This window comes from Lissotriton helveticus, chromosome 7 (genome assembly GCF_964261635.1).
Source record: "Lissotriton helveticus chromosome 7, aLisHel1.1, whole genome shotgun sequence".
In the NCBI taxonomy this organism is placed as follows: Eukaryota; Metazoa; Chordata; class Amphibia; order Caudata; family Salamandridae; genus Lissotriton; species Lissotriton helveticus.
Window position 1 is genome coordinate 1,695,358,236 of NC_136068.1, and position 25,454 is coordinate 1,695,383,689.

General features: G+C 47.0%; 1 protein-coding gene and 1 pseudogene across 1 annotated transcript in view; both read right to left on the minus strand.

The window, feature by feature from the left end:
* LOC144769642 (uncharacterized) overlaps window positions 1-25,454 on the minus strand; it is a 1,000,462-nt gene that overhangs the window by 838,296 nt on the left and 136,712 nt on the right. Inside the window, exons 16-18 of the mRNA XM_078653818.1 lie at window positions 13,856-14,463; window positions 12,104-12,674; window positions 10,819-11,018 (exon numbers count right to left, since the gene is read on the minus strand). Coding sequence (XP_078509944.1) covers window positions 10,819-11,018; window positions 12,104-12,674; window positions 13,856-14,463 — 1,379 coding nt within the window. The remainder of the gene's footprint in view (window positions 1-10,818; window positions 11,019-12,103; window positions 12,675-13,855; window positions 14,464-25,454) is intronic.
* Window positions 21,700-22,647, minus strand: LOC144771383 (18S ribosomal RNA; annotated as a pseudogene).

The window sequence follows — 25,454 nt, forward strand, 5'->3', positions numbered from 1 at the left end:
CTTTGTTAAAGAAGTTAAATGCAGTAACCCACTTACCCAGCTACATAAAATAAAAATCTGTCATCTGTGTCTCACATGATGTGCTTTGTGGGAGACATATTAACCCTTTATGCTACTCTGATTCAAAACTGGGACTAGACAAAATCCATGTCTCTCCAGCAAGTGCATTAACCTCCAGAATTATTTTACCATTATTTCCTCTGATTTACTGGAAACATAAAAATCTCTGCAGCAGGTCGCTTAGCCCCATAAGATATTTTAAAATGCAGTTTTTGCAACCAACTAAGCATAACATATTTACTGCCACATTTCTCCTTGTCGATTTCTTTCTGGCAGAGTATGAATAAATAAATGTCTAAGTGGAGGCCTAGATCTTGCGCCAGTGTTGCATCACTTATTTTTAAATACTGTAATGCGCTCACATGTACTCATGATAGACCTGCTTAACATATGTGAGGTCATAGAATCTGATGTAATTTTGTGTGATATCACTTCCTGCGAGGTCACGTGCGATGTCACACACTGTGATGTCACTTACAATGACACAAAAGAATCCTTCAAAATAATCAGGTAAGTAGCACAAATATACACTGGTCTCCATGGGGAGACCAAACCATGAACTAAGAAAGTGGAATGCAAACTACAAAGCGTAACAGAACTTGGATCAGAAGTCTCAGAGTTGCTAGGGACACAAGGAACCACCCAAGGTAAGTGCCCAGGAATCCCCGGTGGCAGTGCAAAGTGGAAACACAGCTGCGTGCCCAATGGAAGTCAACTGAGAAGTTGCAGTTGCAATTTTGAAGTAGAAGGACCCTTCCCAGAGGACCCCGGAGAGACCCTTTGTAAGACTGGAGGTTGGAGATGCCCCGGGAACCAGGTTACTTGCACCAGGGAAGCATAGGGGGTGATGTGACGTTGGAACCTGCCTTAGACAAAAATGGAAGACTCCGAAGATGATACCTTTGGGGAGGCCTGTGAAGGAGTCTAGTGGAATCCAAGAGTTGATGTTTTGAAGAAGAGAACCTGCAATTAGAGGCAACAGAGTCTATGCCACTCAGAAGTGACCCGAGGCACGGAAGCACAAGGTCCACTGATGACAGGAGGTTGAAGAGTGAAGACGGTGACATTGTTGCTGCAGCTGTGAGGATCAGGCAGCGCTGAGGAAGGCCAGGAGCCAAGCAAGAGCTGTCCCATATCAGGTTTCAGGTTTTGGTGTTCAGGTGAATGTATGTCGATACAACGCGAACCAAAACAAAGTATACTTTAACAACGTTGTTTTTAGTTTGCATGTACAGTTACTACGCAATTTATAATTGTGGGTACCATTAGTTTGCATTTCTTTGCAAATGCATTAAAAGTGCCATTACATCGGAATGAAATACACCGCATGGTTTAACATCGCATTTTTTTCTTTTTATAAACACCCAAATACTTAGAAACTTAATAAAATGTTTAAATGAAAATAAAAATAAACACCCCAACACTAGGCTAAATACTTAATGCAAATACACTACCCTACACAACACAAACTTCACAACACTACTCTAATCGTTCAGGTGGTCGATGTCCAGTGGGAGCAGGAAAAAGCCTTGGTAGCCGCAACTAGCGCTGGTGAGCGAAAAGATGCAAACATTGGGACCACCAAGGTCAAAGGGACTCAACAAATGTAGGAGAGTCTGAGCAGGCCTGTGCAAGCAGGGGAGACCACTGAAGTAAAGGAAGATCCTCAAAAGGACCGACAGACCAAAGGCACAGGAGTCGCAAGAGGACCTCCGGCAGCTCACAAAAGAAGGAGACCCACAGTGCAGAGGATGCAGTGAGGATGCTGATTTTTTAGGGATGAGGTGCTAGAAGTTGGTGCCTCTTATAACCTGAAGATTTCTGGAGTGCAGAGCCAACAAGCCTTGGCAATGGAAAGTCAACATGGTGCACGGGGTCTGGTCCCAGCAGCTTTAACAAGGAATACTGTCCTCACAATTTCAGAGAAAACAGGTCAGGCCTCCAGGGAGCTTCAGAACCACCACATGTGTTTCTGGGCCTTGGGAAGCCCGTAGTACGACCGGTCAGCTTCATTGCGGTGCCTGCAGATGTAGGAAAGTGACGTCTTCAAGCCAAGGGAGATCACTTTGGATGTCCTTGATGCCCACAGGCTTTCTGGAGAACCTGGATGAAGCACAGACACAGAAGACGCAGAAGACTTGAAGAACAGGGAGACCAGGAGCAGCAAGTGTCTTCCTTGATGCACAAGTCCAAGTGTCCAGACGTTGAAGAGTGTTTTTGGTTTCAGAGGTGAGTCATGATCCATGATGAATCTGAGGACCCACCACAGGGGAGCCCCTAGGGAAAGAGTTGGTACAACTTTGTGGTCCCTCCCAGAAGGGGGGCTGGACAGAGGGGAGGATACTCCCCTGTCCTTCGTACAGTTTTGCACTAGTGCGGGAACCAAAGGTTCCTGAACTGGCTCAAGCCGGAGTATGCAACGAAGGCACCAAATCTGCCCTTCAAAGCAGTCTGGTGGCGCTGGAGAGCACCCCCATCCCAGCCCAATACACTAAGGGGCATATTAGCAAGAACCTTGTTAAAATTATCGCCGTTCTAGCGGCAGGATACTGCCGCTAAAACTACGATAATGGGCTTGCTAATATTTGTTATATAATTCCAATGGAAGCCCAGGTTAGATGTGCAGGACATGGCATATTAGCAAGCCCATTATTGCCATTTTAGCGCAGTTTCCTGCAGCTAAAACTGCGATAATTTTAACGAGGTTCTTGCTAATATGCCCCTAAGTTCTTTCTAGGAGGTGGTCACACCGCTCTGTGACAGGAAACCTATTGTTCTACCTTCACCTTCACCTACTCAAGCTCAGCTCAGCAGCAGGAGGACAGAATCAGGTATGTGGTCGACAGCAGCACAAGCTTGCTGACAGACCCTGAAAGGCTATTATCAGGAGTCTGTCCCCTTCGGAGTCCCCCAATACATGGGATCATACTTCCAGCACTAGAATCGGTGTTGGGGTATGATTTCAAGATGTTTGATACCAAATATGACCAGGTTCAGTGCAGCAGTATATAGTTAGATACCTTGTAATAACTGAAGTCCACTATATACCTTAAAATGGCTGACCACATTTGCAAAGCCTTGAAAATCATCTCTGGGAGTTGTATTGGTGTCCTGCTCATCCTCATCCTCACACTTTTAACAAAGCACCCTGCCTACCATAGGGGTGACTTAAGTGCAGTGACCTCAGATATAGAGTAACGTATATCTGTCATGAGAGGTGCAGGCAACATCTCAGACAGACTGCAATGGCAGGCATTTAGCTGGAGTTTAACTGGCCTCTCATAGGTGGCACATGCTGCAGCCCACAGGAGATCCCTGGTGAACCCATGCCCTGGGTACCTTGGTACCATACACTAGCAACCAACAGGGTACACCAGTAGTCAATTGTGAATTTACCAAAGTACTTACCAGAGCCAATGTAGGGGAGAGAGCACAGTTGCTGGGGTCCTGCAGGATCCCAGCAGACTACAGTCAAAACAAGCGTACACCAGGCAAAAATTGGGGTTAACCATGGAAGCAGATCATACTTACCTACACAAGCCCCCACCAAACGTAAGGACATGAGATAACCTTGCCGAGTTGAGTCTTCTTTTTTTAAGTAGAAATATCTGGAAAGTCCATCTGCATTGGCATCGTTACTCCCAGGTCTATGTTCCACTGAAAACTCAATCCCCTGTAGAGAAATAGACCACCGCAAAAGTTTAGGGTTTTCACCCTTCATCTTTTTAAGCCATAAGAAAGGCTTATGGTTTGTCTGAACAATGAAGTGAGTGCCAAAGAGGTATGGACTCAACTTCTTCAATGTCAAGACCACATCAAAGGCCTCCTGCTCAACAGCTGACCAACGCTTCTCCCGGGAAGTCAACCTTCTGGTTATAAACGTTACTGGTTGATCATGGCCCTCTGCATTGAGCTATGACAATACTGCACCTACCCCTATCTCTGAAGCATCTGTCTGGACAATGAATGGTTTGGAGTGGGACCCACTAACATTCCCTGCTTCCTCAGCAGCAGCTTGCTGTCTGAGTTGTTCAAAAGAGGGGTAGGCCTTCTGCTCCAGACTCAAGGCTTCCCTGGAAGGACCCTTGCCCCAGTAGCTCTGCCTTGTCAGGGTAAGCTCCTCTGTGCAAAGGTTCTCAGATCCATCCCCCTCATGAGGCTAATTCTCACTGCGAGACTTAAAGAAGTATAAATAATTACCCTTCCTGCTCCTTCTCTTGGGAGCAGGCTGGTCCATTATTTTCAAGATCTTGGGCTCCCCTAGTGCCTAATGTCTTGGCCTGAGCTCAAGTGACAGCAAATACACAGACTGAAACTCTCATAAATTCTGCATGAGTCAATTACACCCCGTCAGACCAGGCTAACGTTTCCCAATCTTTTCCCAGTAGGCAATCCACAGGTAGGTCTGAGGATACCACAACTCTCTTTGGGCCATCTACCCATCCCCAGATGAGATTAACAACTGCCATGGAATGATCTGTCCTTTCCATTGATGATAGGCTGTTGTCTGTATTTGCCCAAGTTAGTGGGACTTACAATAAGGATGGCGAGCTCAGTGCCACCATCACAGACTAAAACAGCCTGAGTGGGTGTTCTGACTAGGCCAGAACCCACTTCAGCACCCAAGGTTAACTCAGTTAAAATTCTGGGGGAACTTCTACTACTACCAGTGTTATTACTAGGGGCACTAAAAGGTTTAGGAGTAGTAGTAGCCATATTGGTGCTAGACTTAGAGCACTTGGTATCCTTTGCCCTATGGCCTTTTTCCTTACGCAAATAGCACCAAGGCTTTGTGTTAGAGGAGTAAGAGGAATGGGTACTACCCCCCAGAGGAAGATTTGTGGGAACCTTCAGAAGACTTCTTTTTTTTCTTTAGATTTACCCCACCTTTCACCTGGGCCTTAGAAGCACCTTGCCTCTTCTGATCACGACCACCATGAGACTATTGTTTCACCCTGGTGCGGATCCACATGTCTGCCATCTTTCCCATTTCTTGGGTAGAGGTCAGACCGAGTCCACCAGGTACTGGTGCAGGTGCTGATTTTAAAAGACACACAGATGATGGACGGAATGCAGGTTAAATCCATCATTTTTTGCTCACCATGCCACCCCAGTTTAGACCCAGCCATATGATAATCAGCCTTGTCTCTGTGCCTCATGGGACCAGCCCAGCCCAAACTGCCGAGCTAGTCCTCCCTGGACTGGAAACAAGCATCCTGGGACCGGTTTCAGGGCATTACCCCTCATCAGCCAGGCTAGCTTGAATCCAGTAATACAGTGAGCAGTTGTTGATTTTGACTGTTATTACGGATAAGATCACTGACAAGTAAATTGTACAGTCCCTCATAATCATGCACATTACTTCCCTGAAGCAGCCTTACAGAGCCTTAATAGCACTATCTACAAAATCTACCCAGTCTTGAGTGAGTACCTTCTGTGTGTCCCTAAACCTAACCCTGTATTGCTCAGTAGTTAATCCAAAGCCATCTATGAAGGCAGTCTTCAAGACTTTGTAATTGTCTGCATATTCTTCCTTTACAGTCAAGAGTTTGTCCCTACCTTTGTAAGCAAAGGAGAACCATAGTATAGCTGCCCACTGCCCTTGAGGAACCTTCTGAACTTTACAGGCCTTCTCTAAAGCAGTAATCCACTTATGGATGTCATCACCCTCCTGGTAAGTAGGGACTATCCTGCTCAAGTTCCCAGTGTCAAAGGACTGTTCCCTAACTCTAGGTGTGAGTATGAGTCTCAGCGAGACTCATACTAGACATCCCGCACCAAGAGCACATCACCGCTCACTTAAAAAACCTCCAGTGGCTTCCCGTCAAAAAAGAATTACTTTCCGCCTTCTTACACACGCACACAAGTCCCTTTATAATCTAGGACCCGAATGCCTCAACACCCGACTGTCCTTCTACTATCCCACCCGCCAACTAAGATCATCCAATCAAGCCCTCGCCGCAGTCCCGCGCATCCGAAAAACCACCATGGGTGGCAGATCCTTCTCCTTCCTGGCTGCCAAGACCTGGAACTCACTCCCCACCCACCTCCGCCTCACTCAGAATCACATCTCCTTCAGAAAAGAACTGAAAACATGGCTATTCGATAAAAAGTAAACCCCTCCCTCCAGTGCCTTGAGACCCTCTGGGTGAGTAGTGCGCTTTATAAATACCAAAACTTGAACTTGAACTAGGTTCACTAGTGCTACCACCATGGGATTCTAATCCCACATTTTTCCTAGCTCTCTTTGTACTCCTAGGATTTCCTTATCTTGGGTGAACAGTTCCTTCTTGATTCTGAGCAGGTAGTATACCCTTTCTAAAGAATCTTCCCTCTTGCTATAGATGGAGATCCATTTTGAAGTGGCAGGGGAAGGGAAATTAAGTTAGGCGGACCTGGGCCTCCCCTGACCTCCTTGTACACTCCCAGGAGGAATAAAAGGGTCCTACCGCTAAGGCATCCCTCTGTGTCAATAGAACTATTCGCTGAGGGACTAGGGTTCTCCAGTAAGGGGTCTTCAGACTCCTCCAGGACATGCTCAGAAGCAGAGTCACGCGTGTTGGACACCCTTGGCTCATCTTCTGGAGCATCACCACCTACATCCCGTTATCCAAGTTATCCTGCCCATCTGACCTTTTTTCTTGGTAGCAATAGCTATTCCCCAAAGATTACTTCACTGTTAATACGCAACTCTCCAAATGTCATTTGTAAATAAATCATCATATTCTTGAGCAAGAGCTCCACACCTTCAATCATTGTTTCAATTAAATGCTTATTTCTTTGGCTCGAATAAACCTAGCATGAGGTATAATTGCTAGTTTTGAGCATTTTTATAGTTTTTGTGAGCCTCCCATATAACAAAGTTTTTGTGCTTTGATGGATCCCACGCACTACTCATTTGTAACCTTCCACCCACTGCAATCATTTGTAAGCTTCACACACAAACACTATGTTTCTGGTGATCATTACCAAACTAACAACTCATGTCTGAGCTATGCCACACACCTCATCCTGCATATCTCACTATATCCAATCTTCTGTGAGCATCACATATGTGTCTCGTCTCACACTGCACGTTTTTTTTACATTGGTATGCATCTCCCACACACACTACATCTCATTTTTTTTAGCATCCCACACACGGCTAATTCTTATTGCAAATGTATCTCATGGGGCTTCTTATAATTTTGTGCAAGATAATGTGGTTTCAGTGCGCTCTACATTCATATCATACATCTGCAATAAAGCTTCTCATAGATTAGACAACAAAAGTTTTGGTATTGTGTTGTATATTTTGCAATGCGTTATGGTTTTCTCCAGCCTCAGGAATGCAGGCGATAAACTTACACTGTTTGAGAAACGATTTTCGCTCTCCTTCTTGTGCCCTGCTAAACCAGAGTTTTCCAAAAGGGATCCGACTGAATTCAATACTCAAACAGACACACAGAATCCTATACAATACTATTGGACCTGCCAGCCTTAGGGTGGTCTTCCCCCAAACTTTTTTCCTGCTTACCTCCTTTTTATGCTGATTATTTTTGTTGGCCTTAGGACTCTGAGTAATTTATCACTGCTGACCAATGCTATATTGCATGTTCTTCTCCCCCAAACATGGTAACATTGGTGTATACACAACTGGCAAATTGTATTTACTTGTACAGTGGTATACCATAAACCCAGGGCCTGTAAATTAAATGTTACTAGTGGGCCTGGAGCACTGAATGTGCCACACAGACAAGTAGCTCTTTAAACATGTCTCAGGTCTCCCACTGAAGAGCCTGTATGTGCAGTTTTACTGCCACGTCGACTTGGTATTAAAAATTCCTTGCCAAGCCTTAAACTTCTCTTTTATTACACATACATCACTCCTAAAGTGGGCCCTTGGTAGCCCATAAGGCAGTGTGCTATGTTACTAAAAGGTATGACATGTACTGTTAGGTTTTGCATGCCTGTGTAGTGAAAAACACCTACATTCATTTTTGACTACTGTGAGGCATACTCCTCTCATAGATTAACACTGGCAATTCCTAAATACTTTCTTTTAAGCTGTAATTCCTGGTTAGAAAGGAGTAGATGTGCCATTTTTACATCTTTGGAATCGCAATGATAAATCCTCTTAATTGGTGAGGTTGGATTTCATATTACTATTTTACTTTCACAAAGTGGATATTTCTCTGCTCTTACAGCTGTGTGTGCTTGTACATTGTCTCCAATACACTTCAATATTAATCCAATTGCATTTTGAGGTTTAGGAATGTCGCAAAGAGCATTCAGTTTAATATTCTTTTTTTTCGTCCCATCTTTGTTTGCTTGGTGCATGAAAATGTAAGATTCAAAAACATGTTTTTCACATTTTGTCTAATTACTTTGTGAATGTAAATAACAATTAAAGCATACTTGCAAACTGTGACTACATGCCTTCCTTTATCAATGTTTCAATACAAAACTATACGATTGTATTAGTTTAACGGACCGTATGGCTCTCAGACAATGGGTGATTTGTATAGGGTCACTGGCAAGTCCAAAAAGTTTGCCCTTGTCCCCCCAGAAATTAAGTGTCTCCTACGCCCCTGTGCCTAAGCCTTCTATTCCCAGACCCTAGCACATGTGCTTCATGAATCTAATGAAAACCGAACTATTCGGACTCGTATCGTAAATGAGCCTTCCAAACTATCAGGATTGCAGAACATGAGCTATGGACACCTCCCTGCACAGTTGGATTTGTCTTCCCCTATACCGCTCTTTCTTCAGATTGCACAGTGATCCGATTTCCTTCTGCGCTAACTGAAAGGTTACAGGTTACAATTTGAAATAAATGAAGAAATAAATGAAGAAATAAAACCCTCACCCCTTTGCTCTTAATCAGCATCATGTAATTTCCTACACTAGAGTCTCATCCTCCAATTCACTTTATTTATAACTTTTCCTGCTGCATTTTACTTGAAGCTAAATAATAGCTGAGATGGGGTAAGGGTAAAATAACCAAATTGCATTGATGAAGATTTTATAAAAATTATGTTAAATTGGTATCGAGCACTTTCTAAAATTACTTGAAGAAATAAAAAATGAATTCGTTCCTCTGCTAAAATGTACTCAGATAAATTATAATAGAGTACGACTGGAATTATTTGGAATTAAAGCGACAAATAGAAAGGGAAGTTCCATTTCTCTTCTACCGTAATAGTCCTATGGACAATTCAAATACATTGCTTTAAAAAGCGCATTTCGGACTGCATTAATTACAGATACAGTGGAAGTTTACCAATTTTGAAATTATTCTGGTAATGAAGGGGCATATTGGCAAGAACCTTGTTAAAACTATCGCCATTTTAGCGGCAGTTTCCTGTCGCTAAAACGGCGATAATTTTAACGAGTTTCTTGCTAATATGCCCCCCAATCCATTTGAACGGTGCCTGTAAATATTCACATTGAAGGTGTTAGATCCTTCTTTTACATTTTTTATAAAAAAGAAAAAAATATATATTATTGTAACTATATCCTACAGCTCTGAAGAAGTTCCAAGGAGAGGTGACTTCTGCTAAGGCCAGTCCCAAATGAGATCTGAGACACTCTTTTTTTAATATCTCATTTCTGAATATGTTTTTAGCGCATAAGTCATCTAGACCTTCACATGAGAGTTAAAGTGTGAAATGCAATTTAAATAATCATGGCTTATTACTTTGTGTTCCTCTTTGTGACATATTGTTTATAAGAATAGTGATTATTCACAGGGTGCAGATTACCTCTAGAAACTTCAGTATTACGTTTTGTTACACAACTCGTTGATACCAGTCTTCTTGACCTTCGAAGGATTGCAGGTTGAGGTAGCCTTGTCTGGATGAAATATCTGGCCTCTTGCTTACTGAAATCTGTGCTTTGGGCGCTCAAACCACTGAGCTACTTAAGCAACTTGTGATACAGCTTGTTTTTCGCTACAGTTCTTGGATCTTTATTTTAACATACTTCACACCTATGATAGTTTTTTTTCCGCACCCCTGTGTCTTAATGCCAGCATTTCCTGTGCATGTTAAAGCTATTTCTACTCTAATAGGCTGAACCATTCACTCATTCATGCCCTTATGCGGGTTGTTAATAATGCAGAATCACATCCACAGTAAAGCATGGGTTGCATTGGGTTGCTAGACTTAAATGCATGTGAGTGAGCATTCCTGTGTTTCCGCACCACTGGGAAGAAAACATCTTTTAAAAAGCTGCAACCTTCTCATTAACATTTATATTTCTGTATATTTGTTGTTTGTGAATTACATAAAATATATCATAATTCGTGTATTTCTTTGTTGTGTACTTGTTCTGCATGCCTATAAATTGTTTTTGAAATCCAGGTCATAGGCGTTGCTTAGGCCCTGGTCCCATTGACCCAGTAGTAATTCAGTGAGGATCCGCAGAAGTCTAAAGCTTTAGAACCACTTGTCCAGAATTCATGAATTTAACTTGGACTTTCTGCTATTTAGATCAAGATTTTCAGCTTGAGAATCTCAAAAACATAAAGAAGCAGCCACTGCTCACTATTTCTGAGCTGTACTGTCTGAAATCATGCAGTAATTAAGTGAAATTGTTAAATGTGTGCATTTAAGAGAGTGGAAATGCAAAAACAAAACAGTTTGTAAGCTTTGCACTGAGCGAGCAAATCTGTAAATGATACCGTCTCTGTTGTTCAATAGAGATCTGGAATGGGTGAATTGAATTCAAGGTGACAAGGTAACTCTGATGACCTCACACACCTGGTATGGCACTTACCTTCAAGTATCTTCCATGGTACATGCAGCCACATTCGTTCATGGACACACAGCGGTCCCCATCGAAGACGTATTCATCCTCACACTGACAGCCTTCAAAGCATTGTTTAGTACACTTGGATGATTTAGCAAGAAGAGCGCAGCCAAAATTACAGGTGGACGTGCAGAGCTCGTAATGGCTGTTAGCACCACAGGTGAAGGCTGAAGGGCAAAATAAACAAAAAACATTTTTAGAATGCATATAGCTGTGTCTCACTCTCATGCTGATCTTATTTTCTGACCACTTTTGCTTTAGAATATGTTTGTTCACCTTTAAGAAATACTGGCTTCTGTGCTTAAATGGCACCAGGCATTGTCCCTACTGGAGACGATACAAGTTAAAATCAAGACGTCTAGGATAGACCTAATAAAATACCAATTTTGTATGTGATGTATAATTGAATTAGTTTGTGGAGTGCTATGCCTAGTCCCCTGTATTCATTGCCTGCACAGATAAATCATGAGCCGCTCTCAGGACATTTCCAAGATCTAGGAGGAAACCTATGTTTTCCCTAAACTGATTGGATGCGATTTATTTGAGGGGTGCTCACCCTTATACATTTTTGGAAATCAGGACCTTCTTTGTTTATCTGAATTCATTTGTTTTCAAAATAGGTCACCTTGCAAAATCATTAGGAGGGGAAATATTCAGGTGTCACTTATTTCCTGGCGGAATATCCTATAACCTCTTGAAATGCTGAGTCAAAAAATGCATGCAAATCTTACATAGACAGTACTGAAAAACAATGATCAAATGCAATTTGCAGAAACTAACTGACCAATACAAATATACGATTATATTTACTTTCTATCTGCAGGAGAGAATGTATTCTTCCTATCTGCATCCCTCCTTTCTTTACTTAGTGTGTTTATATTTAGCAGTATCCCTTTATGCTCCCTTTCCTTTGGCACATGATTCCAGCATACCCCTTTCAAGTAGGATCGGTCTTTCAGTCCTCTTTTTATTTCTCTTCATCAAAATAAAAATGGACTTGCTGGACCTAACTCTTCATTGCAGAGCTGCGTGCAGAGCTTAATGAGTGTCTGTGTCTATGCACTGTACTAGCTTTTTCTTTCATTCATGACTACTTTTCATCATTTTGGTAGGTTATCATTATGGCTCTTGAAATTTATGATTTGTTAATCTAACCTTTTTGCTTTTTAGATGCAGCACATAAGCCTATTTACTAAATGGTAGGAACAATTTGACCATTAAATATATTTTTTGTTACATTGTGTTCACTTACGACAGAATGAGGCGCTTCTCCATGATGAAATATTGGCTCCGGCAGCTTGGCATGCCGCCGTGTAGGCCTGAAGACTCTTACAAAGAATATCTCCGCTTCCAGCCATGGCGCACAAGTCGTACGTGCAGTGATTGTAGTAGGCTATGGGACTGACTTTGGAGTGGCAGTTTTTAAAAGGTCCAGCTGTGTTGGTTATCATACCACAGGAATCCACACCCTTGTATGGTGCGATCTCGGTTGCATCACAAACTGGGCACTGACCCTCACAGTCATCTGTGCACTCAGCTCCATCAATCTCCACTTTCCATGCAATGCCAAAGTCCTTCACATTAGTGGAAATCTCTTTATTTGGCAGCTGGAACTCATCTTTGTTATTTCCATTAAAGTTGCCACAGAGGCCTCCCAGTTTCCCCTTGTAGGTGCTCGGGACGCTGATCATCACATAATAGACAGTGTCGTAAAGCACAGTAAGACCAAAATGAGTTGAAAGAACAATATTTATGCCCTCCTGGTTGATCCATATTGAGCTGTCATTGAGGGTCAGTGGTAAATTGTTAATTTCTCCGTCAACCTGCCAATAAAAATCAGACATGGGAAAATAGTTGCAAAGACTGCACTTACTTGTTTTTGCATACACATTTTTCTCACATCAGGTAACTTTATGGCTCCATGGTGTAGGATCTATGCGATGACTAGCAAAGGCCTTACTTGAAATATTGGTCAGGACTGCGCACAATCAAGCAACTCATCTTTATTTTGAGGGGGTGGTATGGTAGAGCTATCACACCTTTGGCAGTTTAACTTCTCGTAATCGGGGTCTCTGAGGTTTTGGACATAAGCTATGCAAAAGTCTTGAGTTTATTCACCCACTCATGGTGGAAAACCACCTAACCAGTTTAAATTGATTTATCTACCACTTTATCAGGTGGAACTGCCCCCTTGGACCACTTCCATCTTTGTGAAAGCTGGATATGGTGTCCCTAACATACTAGCTCCTAATGCTCAGCGTGATGGGGAGACTAGTAGATGGTCACTGACAATGTAACCCCAATTTTTGAGACAATCTACTTTTTCACCAAAATGGCATCTCCCATTACAGAAATACACATTTGGGTAGTGAAACCTCTACCCTAACGGAGAACTTAAAAAAGACAGTCTTTTAACCTCTGCCTTAGTGGAAGATTTAAGTCCAATTTTCCCTATTTGCCTGCCAGGGTGCTATGTAATTGTCATCTTGTCCTCATGAGCTTCCGGTTTCATAACTTTGCTAGAGATTCACTTTAAAGTTGAACAGATAAATCTCTGGTTGGGGTTTCCATCCCTCTTTGCTCCTGTTCATAAAGTCAACGTCAATGGGCTTTATGCTGAAATGGAGACAATGGTTTTTTGGAGAAATTAATTTTTAAACTGAGGATAATCTTTCTTGAAATACACTCCCTTTTGCCAGGTAACATTCAAAGAACATAACAATATTGTTACAGGAAAGTTACTGTTCTTCTCTACATCTGTATTTACGATCTCACATGTGAAATGTTTGATGTTGGACTTACATGTATAGTGTACTGAAGTATTGTGCTCATGAACACAACAAAGATACCAGGTCAAGCCACTAGCCTTGTTGTTGAAATTTCCCATCCTTGATCGCCACTACTTTTAAGGTATTTGTACAGTAGTGGTCTACTCAAGGCACCCTCACCTCTCTCTCAAATGAAAGATACCTTAAAACGTGAGTAGATGCAGGTTTGGACTGACCTTGACTTTCCACTTCATTCCTCTTTCGATGATGATAGTATACCCATCCACAGACACGGCCACCATCCTGGTAACTGCCACATTGCCGCTACCAAAGCTTTCATTTTCTACTACAACTGAGAATGTCCACAGTCGTGAGTCATCTTCATCTTCAGCTTCAATTACTTTGGTCAGTATGTATGTGCAGGTGCCTTGGAAGTCAAAGGACAGACCATCAAATGAAATGTAGTGAAGATCTCCAGATGCAACGCATTTTCCAAAGGTGATTGGTTGACATCCCTGGATGCCATTCACCACGTTGCACTCCTCATTGGCACCACAGAGTACCTCAATGCAGGTCACAACTCCATTGTCACCGCACGTGCAGCGCTCCTCGCATAACCCACCTGGATAAAACTCTTGCCCCCTCTTGTAGTACCTTTCATTGTACACACACCCACATTGTGCGATTGGCACACATTTGTCTCCACTCAAGATGAAGCCATTGTTGCAAAAGCATCCTTCTGTACAGGGTGCATCGCAGCCTACTGGAGCGGAAAGATCAAAGCAGGTGACAGGGCATCCATTTCCACACACCTCATAGTGCATATTCACGGGGCAAGATGGACCTAGTAGAAAAAAGAACACCATCTTGTTAGCACGTTGAGAAAAAGTAGGTCGACAGAGAAAATGTATATCTTGTAAGTGGTAAAAAAGTAATAATATGATGCTGTTACATTAAGAAAACAATAATAATGTAAACATAATGAGAAAAAAATAACATTTTGTAAGTACACTATGAAAAAGAAAATCATGTGAATACAGTGAGAAAAAAATAGTACCACATACTTATTTCGCAAGAAGAATAAGTAATACTATGTTTAACATAAAGTTATAAAAAATTACAGCAAGGTATGTTTCAGGCACTAAAAAAATGTGTTGTTAGCACTTTCTGTAAAAGTAACATATTTTAAGTGCAATGCATAAAAGTAATATGCAAGAACATTAGGAAAAAGTAATATTATGCTGTCAATAATTTGAAGAAAATTATAACGTGAGTTAATTGAAAAACATAATTAGTATTTTGTACGTTTTAAGTATAATTATTATATAGCAACTACCCTGATGAAAAGTAATAGTGATTTTAAGTCGGTTGAGAAAAGGTCATTATATGTTATCAGTACATTGAGAAAAACTGATGGCATGACTTAAGAACAGGGAGAAATAGTAAAACTATAAGTGCACTGAAAAGCTAATAATGTATGCCCAGACGTGGGTCCGGGGCTCACTGTGCCACTGGAATCAAGCTACACTGGCTGAAGAAGGGTGAAACCCCGAAACCATTCCTAGGATGATTGTTTCCGGTCCATGGAGGACCTGGCTTGGCAGTTCGGGTTGGACTGTTCCCATGAGGCACAGGGTCAAGACTGATTTGCCTATGGCCAGGTCTAAACTGGGGTGGCATAGTGAGCAAAAGAATGATGGATTTAACCCAGATCTCTTGACTGGGGGTGAATGTTTTGATTTGTTAGGCATTCCGTCCATTAATTGTGTGTCTTTTGCTTACATTTTTTAAAAGCATTTTCATTATCAAACAACAATTCTTAATCTATTTTCCTGGTATCCTAGTAGAGTTGCAAATGACATATCACTGACCAACATAATAGCATGATAAAGTTAACAAATTTCCTAAGTTTTTCACTATTTCAAGATATGGCAGTCTTGAAATGGATCCTAAATAACTGTTGTGGTGGGTACACCACACTGTCCCGGGAATCTGGTTGAATGTTACTTTTGTTCCCATAGTTTAGTTTTCAGCTTTACAGAAGTATCTGATGCACCCACGCACACAAGGCACTCCACAACACCGGACCGGCATACCTCAACAGACGACTCACCTTCTACACCCCGAACCACCAGCTCCGCTCAGCCGACCTCGCCATCGTCCCCCGCATCCGAAGAATGACCGCCGGCGGCAGATCGTTCTCCCACCTCGGCGCCAAAACCTGGAACACCCTCCCCATCCTCCTACGGCAGACCCAGGACCTACTTACCTTCAGGAGGCTACTCAAGACCTGGCTATTCGAGCAGTAGCAGCACCCCACGCCTCCAGCGCCTTGAGACACTCTTGATTGAGTAGTGCGCTTTACAAATGTTTTGATTGATTGATTGATTGAGCGTCAGTGAGTTCACTTTATTTTACTTTTAGGTGTGGAGAAAGTGCAAAGTTTATGTGTTTCTAAGCAACCGGTTTACAATGTAGTTCCGGAAGAACCAGATCCATAGCAGATTTTTTTAGGCAAACCAGTGACTATATATAATTTGCATTTCGAATCATTCTATGTATGTTTATTTATTGTACTTATTGCGAAATGATTTAATGGATTTAGCCTTTCTGGTCCAACATCCCTTTCTGCTTTTTAGCCAACTTCATCAAAGGTGACAAGTATGGATTTATAAAAAATGTACTCCTAAACAGTCAGGTCTCCAAGAGACTTTGATAGATGGCCTGGGGTCGGGCCGTGCAGATCTGAAACAAGGGGTTATTCCAGGAGGCTGGATCCTCGTCAACAGTTTTAAAATAGCAGCGAAAGATCCAATGAGGAACAAAGTGCCAGTCATCACAGTGATGCCCTCCAACAGTATGGGATTTAGTCTGACATTCATTTAAAGAGGATGACTGAAGTTTTAAGCATCACCAACTACTAGACTTTTAACATTGCAACTAAGTGGGGACACAGTATGGTAGGTGCATAGATTTTCCCAAATTTATGCAAAATGTATTTGCTGATCATCTGTATGAAAAATGTATCTTAGTAGGGGGCGTAGCTAACAGGGCCAAGATGGTGGGGGCACTCTAAGGAGGTTTGACGCTACCACTCCGTTATTTATCCGTCCTACAAGCGGGCATTATTGGCTGCCCCATTGTACTCCCGCAACCACCCTGAAACAGCCACTGCCTTCACTGTGTTAATTGGTGGCCATTTCGAGGAGCTCCGGCCTGGTTGGTGCTCATGCCCGTGTGGAGACGGGCCGGGGACAGCGGTGTCGGACTGGCCGTCACATAATTTAACAGTTCTCCCGATCCTCCTGGGGGAGCATTCCGCTCACCTGTGCACGTGCTGGCGCTGTGAGACGTACTGCGGCACCGCCCACTGAGAGAGGAGCCTCCCGTTTCTGAGACCCGCATGGCCCGGTGCCCTGGTGGCTGCCCAGAAGCTCCTGCTTGTACCTGCTTCCACCTGACGACTGGTCAGGCCTGCTGCGGGTGTGTGGGAGCGCCACGGTGCCGTTGCGCTGCCAAGTCCCCCCTTCCTTCGTTTTTGCGGCTGCAGTGGAGAGCCGCCTGTAAGCCAGCGGGAGACGGTGACTGGAACAGTGCTACCTGTGCTGGGGGTAAGCGGGAACTCTGTAGTTGGGGGGTGAGCGGTGCAGTGTTGGTCCTCAGGCCCACATGGCGTAGAATGACAGACACTGACACGCTGCAGTTTAGTGAGATAACTGGCCCGGAGCACGCAACCTGTGAGGATAAAATAAACCGTTAACTATTTACCACAGGGTCCATCAGTCTCTAAAATCAGGTGGCCGGACGTCAGCAGACCTGGGCTGGTGACTGCTTGCAGCAGAACCTTCTCGGCGGGCACCCGTAGTTTAACCTGAGGGGCTCAGGACACCACTGCTGGCTTGGAGACGTCTGCTGCATACCATCAGTTCGCTGACGATGAAAAGTCTTGAGGCCTTGCCTGGATTCCACTTTGCTGACGTCGGTGATGGTCTGTGGTGGGTTCTAATAGTTCCTTGTAGTGGGTTGCGCCGTGAACATGAATGGAGTCCCAAGTGAGAATTCACAGAGGTGTTGCTGGGCCGACTGTCTCTGTGGAACTGCTTGGCAGTGAGCGGTAATCTGTCGGTGGGGCAGAGTCTCTTCTCGCTCTCCCACCTGGGAAGGCCCGTTGTGGAGGTTGCTGCGGGACTGTAGGAGGGCTGTGCTGAGGGCTGCTTGTGTGCCGTGTGTCCCTTGCTCACTAAGCCACTGGAGTCAAGCTATCCTGGCTCAAGACGGCTGATAGCCAGAAACCGGTCCTAGGATGCTTGATTCTGGGCCAGGAAAGACATGGCTTGGCAGTTCAGGCTGGACTCTTCCCATGAGGCACAGGGTCAAGACTGATTTGCATATGGCCATGTCCGAACTTGGGTGGCTTGGTGAGCAAAATAACGATGGATTAAACTCAGATCTGTGACTGGGGGTCAATGTTTTGCCATTGTGCAACATTCCGTCCATCATCTTTTGTGTTTTGCTGTTCACCCTATGTGGGAAGGGTATGCCCAGACGTGGGTCCCTTGCTCACTAAGCCACTGGAGTCAAGCTATCCTGGCTGAAGACGGCTGTTAGCCAGAAACCGGGCCTAGGATGCTTGATTCTGGTCCAGGAAAGACATGGCTTGGCAGTTCGGGCTGGACTCTTCCCATGAGGCACAGGGTCAAGACTGATTTGCATATGGCCATGTCTGAACTGGGGTTGCTTGGTGAGCAAGATAACGATGGATTAAACTCAGATCTGTGACTGGGGGTCAATGTTTTGCCATTGTGCAACATTCCGTCCATCATCTTTTGTGTTTTGCTGTTCACCCTATGTGGGAAGGGTATGCCCAGACGTGGGTCCCTTGCTCACTAAGCCACTGGAGTCAAGCTATCCTGGCTGAATATGGCTGATAGCCAGTAACCGGTCCTAGGATGCTTGATTCTGGTCCAGGAAAGACATGGCTTGGCAGTTCGGGCTGGACTCTTCCCATGAGGCACAGGGTCAAGACTGATTTGCATATGGCCATGTCTGAACTGGGGTGGCTTGGTGAGCAAAATAACGATGGATTAAGCCCAGATTTGTGACTGGGGGTCAATGTTTTGCCATTGTGCAACATTCCGTCCATCATCTTTTGTGTTTTGCTGTTCACCCTATGTGGGAAGGGTATGCCCAGACGTGGGTCCCTTGCTCACTAAGCCACTGGAGTCAAGCTATCCTGGCTGAAGACGGCTGTTAGCCAGAAACCGGGCCTAGGATGCTTGATTCTGGTCCAGGAAAGACATGGCTTGGCAGTTCGGGCTGGACTCTTCCCATGAGGCACAGGGTCAAGACTGATTTGCATATGGCCATGTCTGAACTGGAGTTGCTTGGTGAGCAAGATAACGACGGATTAAACTCAGATCTGTGACTGGGGGTCAATGTTTTGCCATTGTGCAACATTCCGTCCATCATCTTTTGTGTTTTGCTGTTCACCCTATGTGGGAAGGGTATGCCCAGACGTGGGTCGCTTGCTCACTAAGCCACTGGAGTCAAGCTATCCTGGCTGAATATGGCTGATAGCCAGTAACCGGTCATAGGATGCTTGATTCTGGTCCAGGAAAGACATGGCTTGGCAGTTCGGGCTGGACTCTTCCCATGAGGCACAGGGTCAAGACTGATTTGCATATGGCCATGTCTGAACTGGGGTGGCTTGGTGAGCAAAATAACGATGGATTAAACCCAGATCTGTGACTGGGGGTCAATGTTTTGCCATTGTGCAACATTCCGTCCATCATCTTTTGTGTTTTGTGTGCCGTATGGTGGCAGTTGCAGGACCGCTGAGGAGCCGTTACTTAGTCGCACGCACAACTCTCACAGGCGGATGAGTCCTGGCCAAGACTTGCACTCGCTGCCGCAGTTCCAGTGTAGTCCACGTTCCCAGGTGGCTTCTGATTTGTTTTGGTCGGCTGGTGTGGCAACGGTATAGGACTCCAGTCCCCATGTGCTCTGGTATTGGTGCTTGACGCATGTGCTGATGGCTGGCGTGGTGGCGGTTGCCAACCCTTTGGTGAGTCGGAATGACAGGTGGTGGTGACTTGCTGATAGAGTTCGGATGGCAGGAGGGACTTGGCAGCCAGGTGTCTCCGCTTCGTTGAGGTTGATCTTCAGTGCGGCTTGACACGTAGAGTGTCCGGATCCTCTCTTGCCCGTTGTGGGGCCACTGCTGACTCCATCTTGAGGCGGTGTGAGGGAGGGCACTCAGTGGTGATCTTCACACTTGGCATCTGCCGAAATAAGCAGGGATGCCTCTTGACTTAGACCGCCGACGCTCGGGGACAGACGTTCGCTTGGGGAAGCGTTAGGATGAGACGCGGTTATCGCTTGCTGCGGCTTACGTTTGGTTCACCCATGAGGCTGTATCCAGGGACGTCGTTCTACCTTGGTGGCTGTCTGGTGTGTCAGGGTGTGCTCTTGGCTGGCTGTGAGTCCTCGGTCATCTCCCTTTGTTGGTCTATTCATCCCACCTGTGTTTCTCTGATTTTTGGGCGACAGGGCTGTCACTCTCTTCTTCTCTTCGAGGGCGTTGCGCTTGGACCTCGAGGCGGTGCCGTCATGGTGCCAGCTTCTGCCTTTGCTGTGGCATGCTTGTCTGAACTAATCACTTGGTGACGTGCTCCTTACTTGCTGGGCGACGTGACGTCCGGTCTTGTGTCGCTGGTGGTTGGAGCGCATATAGATGTGGCGGCCTGCACGTGGGGTGTGCGACTCCTCTCTTGCCGATCTTGGGTCGCGGCCGACTTTGTCTTGAGGCAGTGTGAGGGAGGATAACGTGGGTGGTCTTCGGCCTACTGCAGGGCTTCGCTGGGGCGGTGGAGACGTGGGTGCTCTCCTACCTACATTAAGCAGTGCTTCTTTGTGGAGAGGTCTCCTGGGTGCTGACGGTGCAGTCAGGTTCACTGGCGTTGCCTTCTGTGCGCCTCTGACTTTGCCTGCTCTTTCTTCTTCCTGGACGCTTTCTTCTGGCACTTGCTGTGCCTGTGGTGTACCTTGCGGTTGGGCCTGTTCACCAGTAGGAGCAGGTGATGCGGCCTCTTCAACACTGGAGGCATTGGGCAGCCACGTGTGATGCGTGCTCTGCACCAGTCCTTCTTGTGCATGTAGTGGGGTAGTTACCTTGAGATGTTGCTGTCTGGCCGGGTCTTCTACTCTTGTTAGTGGGGTTGTCTTGGGTGTTGCTGCTTGAGTTTCTTGCGGTTCTCTGCGGGGGTTCGTCAGTCTCACCCCGTACTTTGCAGAGGTTGCAGGCGGTGCTCTTGCCTAAATGATGCTGGTTTGTGCTGGTGCAGCTTGGGGCACCTTGGGGCTCGAATGTGGCATCCACCAGGAGACTTCGCTATCTTCACAGGCGTCCTGGCTGCTCTCTCTTGTAGGGTGCAGAGGGCCGCTCTAAGAGCATTCATCCTTGAGGGCACGCCTTGCTGTGCCTGGTGCAATCCGTCATGGCTGCTGGGTATAGGCAGGCAGTTTTACTGATGGTGGCGGTGAGCACTATAGGGTCTGTTGACCGCCGTTGCTGGTTGGTTAGCATGATACTGTGCTCTAGTACTGCTGGTTTGTGGGGCACAGTGCGGCTGCCTTGACGTCGGTCGCGGTGTTCCGTCCTGGTGGTTGCCTGAGCTGTGGATGCGCTGGTGTGGATCTTCCTGCTAGGAGCACGTAGACCCCTCCTTTTGCTGATCCTGCCACTTCTGGTCGGGTAGTGAAGTGTCCGGGTTTCTCTTCCAGTCTGGAGTGATGCCTCTGGGCTGTCAGTCCCCCGTCCTTCGGCGCTTGGTGTCCGGGGAATTGCTAAGTGGCATTGTGGTCTATACAGTGGCAGGCCTTGGCTGCTGCAGATTTTGGGCACAGTGGGGTGGTGCAGGACTCTGTGCCGTAGCCTTCTGTGGGCTGCAGTGTGGGGGTCAAGAACACTGTGTGGTTCCCTTGGTGCCGGAGTATGGCTGGCTGCCTGCTCTGGCCACGCAGTGTGTCCGTTCTTCAGTGTGCCCTTTCTGGAAGACCGCCCAGTGTTGTCTTCCTAGTGGGGTGATCTTGCGCATAGGTGTGCACCGCAGTGTCCTGCTTGCCTACGGTTTTCCAGGGTTAATGCCTTGCTGGCCTTCATGGCCCCAGTTCCGAAAACCAACAAAATAGAACCGGAGTCCTATTCCATTATTCCTAGCGGAAGTATTCAGGCGACCGGCCTGCTTTGAACATTCTAATTTTTTCAAAGTAAACGCTTCGGACCCCCAGGACACTCAGTCAAGAGCATCAAGGGGGCGCCGAGAGGCAGGGGCTGGGACAGGCGGTAGCTCGCCTCGCGGCGGACCGCCAGCTCGATCCCAAGATCCAACTACAAGCTTTTTAACTGCAGCTACTTTAATATACGCTATTGGAGCTGGAATTACCGCGGCTGCTTGCACCAGACTTGCCCTCCAATGGATCCTCGTTAAAGGATTTAAAGTGTACTCATTCCAATTCCAGGGCCTCGAAAGAGTCCTGTATTGTTATTTTTCGTCACTACCTCCCCGAGTCGGGAGTGGGTAATTTGCGCGCCTGCTGCCTTCCTTGGATGTGGTAGCCGTTTCTCAGGCTCCCTCTCCGGAATCGAACCCTGATTCCCCGTTACCCGTGGTCACCATGGTAGGCACAGAAAGCACCATCGAAAGTTGATAGGGCAGACATCCGAATGTATCGTCACCGCCACGGGGACGTGCGATCAGCCCGAGGTTATCTAGAGTCACCAAAGCGGCCGGGCGAGCCCGGATTGGTCTTGGTCTGATAAATGCACGCATCCCGGGAGGTCAGCGCTCGCCGGCATGTATTAGCTCTAGAATTACCACAGTTATCCAAGTAACAGATGGAGCGATCAAAGGAACCATAACTGATTTAATGAGCCATTCACAGTTTCACTGTACCGGCCGTGTGTACTTACACGTGCATGGCTTAATCTTTGAGACAAGCATATGCTACTGGCAGGATCAACCTTGCTGGCCTTCAGGGTGCCAGAGCTCTTCCATGGAGTCCTGCATCCGGTGACTGCTTTGATTCCTGAGATGCGGTATAGGCATGTGGCCACTGGGTGGCGTTGCATCCTGGTCTGTTCCCACTGGGCCACAGCAGTTTTTATGTGGGGCCACCCTTGCTGGCGCTCTGTGCTCTCTGACGGAGGGGCACCCTTGCTGGTGCTCTGTGTTCCTCCCTGGTACAGACACACTGCTGCTCCTACCACTGAGCAGGCGAATCCTGGTGTTGTTCCACTCTCAGAGCGTCCTCGCAGGCTTTTGCAGTGTCTGGGTGCTGAGGGAATAGCAGGCGCTTGGGGCGCTGTTGGCACCTAAGGCGTGCCGTAGCTTCTCTTCTGAAGGCAGGTCACACAGAACCGGCAACACGTGTAAGAGTTCCTTTTGTGGTGATGGGCGAGGGGCTCCAAGACCTCCGTGAGGAGCTGGTGTCTGCTAGCAGCATCTGGAGGTAGGGACACAGGTTGTAAGGAGCGCGCTGCAGGCAGGGAGGCTTGCTGCTGCGTCGAAGGTCTCGGGGGCAGATTTGCCTGCGGAGGCACCCGTGAGATGGCGCTGTCTGCAGGCTCCGTCTCTATATAGTAGCTTCTCTCGGGGCCCACAAGCATTGCGACCGCTTCACAGGTAGCGGCGCAGGGCCTCTCTCAGTGTCGACATCACTCTCTATGGCACTTCTCTGCTGGGCATCTGGCAACGTGAGAGGGCAGTCGTGGCGCTCATAGCGATGCAGTAGGAGGGAGAAGGTGGGGCCTTGAGTATTGCTCTGTCACGCTCTTTTGGGGGGGTCACTGGACTGGGTGGGTCGAGGAGGCGGCTACCTCTGTGCGGATGCGGGCATCTGAGAGCCTGGCGGGGTTTGGCGCGCCCATGGGGTTACGGCGGTTGCTGGGAGCAGTGCCCTCTTTCTTCCCTCCCAGTGTGGACTCAGCGAGCGAGACAGCTTGTGTGTGTTTCAGGGCTCGCAGAGTTTGACTGACCTCGATCGTGTTGCATTCCGGCACTGGGGGTGTAGTGTAGTGTTAGCAGTGTATGGGTGTCAACGGGCACCTGCATAGATTTCCGCAGCGATGCTGGTTCAGGGAGTCGGTGTCTTTTGCCTTCTGCAGCGTGGCTACGGCTGTGGTATCGGTGATGGGGCCGTGTGTGAGCACCTGTGCGGACAGCACTGATCTTTTTGGGGCAAGTAGACATGAATGTGCGACTCAATGGGCACAAACCTCTATTCTGTCACTGGTGGTGTGACAAAGCGCGCCAGGGTGCCGCTTGCCGGGATTCTTCTTCCCCCTCACAGGGAACGGCAAAGAGTAGCTCAGCAGGCTTGCGGGGTTAGCTACCCGCCTCGTGGCCAGTGTAGTGTTGGGCCTCAGGCCCACATGGCGTAGAATGACAGACACTGACATGCTGCAGTTTAGTCAGATAACTGGCCTCGAGCACGTGCACCTGGGCCCTTTTATTGATGGGGCCATGTCACTCGTGGCACCCGTGATGGATGGGTGTGTGGTGCAGTGTGCCCAGCCCTCGAGGGAGTGGCTGGAATACCAACGTCCTGCGGGACACTAGAAGGTGTCTTGCAGGACACTACAAGTGGGAGCCCCCTGGACTGGCTGAGGCGCGGGGGACCTGTGAACAGTAATAGCCACAGATGATGATGCTGCCTGGCACCAGAGACCACATACATTTACTGGTCAGTGATCGCGGCCATGCCTGCGGCCGGGGCTTCAGCCTGGGACTAGGCCTGGTGGCTGCGGCACGGAAAGTGACTGGCTGGCAACTTTGTGGTGCTGCTTAGGTGACGCCTTGATGAGGGGTGCAGGGGCCAGCTTTACCAGCCTGCACCTGCTTGGGTTTGCTCCTGATTGTTTGCTGGTCCTGCGCCACAGGGTGAAAGATGTGTATTGGGGGCTAGACTGGGCCTGGACCACCAGCTACAGGTCCAGATGCTACTGGAATGCTCACCTGATGGAGGCAGCTGCCTGTAGAGCTAGACTGGGTCTGGACCCCGCTACAGGTCCAGACACCACTGAGGTGCTCACCTGCCGGGGGCAGCTGCCAGTAAACAAACCACAAACACGCCCTCCTCACACTGGAACATACCTGCAGCACGGTTCACCAAGCGGGACAAACTTGAGGCCATCATGGGAGGAGTAACATGCCATTGCCCGGCTCCCCCATTGCTGCATGAGGTATTGCATGACGGGCGCAGTGGGCCGCATTCAGGGGTGGGGCCTGCCCGTGCTGAAGCGCCGTGGCTCATCTTCTATAGCACACAAGAGAGTCAAGCATCAAGTCACCTCTTGCGCCTTCGAAAACTGGTGCACCTGCCTGGAGCCTTCTTGTGCTGCTTGTGCTGTGGCATCACAACACAAGCGGGGCGCATGGAAGCGGACCCTTCTTGAAGGCACAACCACTGGTACTTTGGTGCTCTTGGCTGGCGAACCCCAGGCACCCTTCCTTCATGCTAATCTGGGTGCCTAGAGACCTTGCATCTTGTATTACTCGCACAGCTCCGGATTACTGGGTGAACAAGCCAGTCTGAGCACTGGAAACATTAATCACACTCCACCGAACCGGAGCCCTTTGGCTACCTGACACCTGTAACCTTGTCATGGAGCGCCTACGATCAGAAACACAACCTGTGCCACCATGCCAGGCGTCAGTCTATAGAAACCAGCTGGGGTTGCAGAACTGCTGGACTCATCTCAGTCCCTGGGCACCAAACTAGATATGGTGTTACAAGCGGTGGACAGGAGCCACTCTCTACCAAACACGCACATCA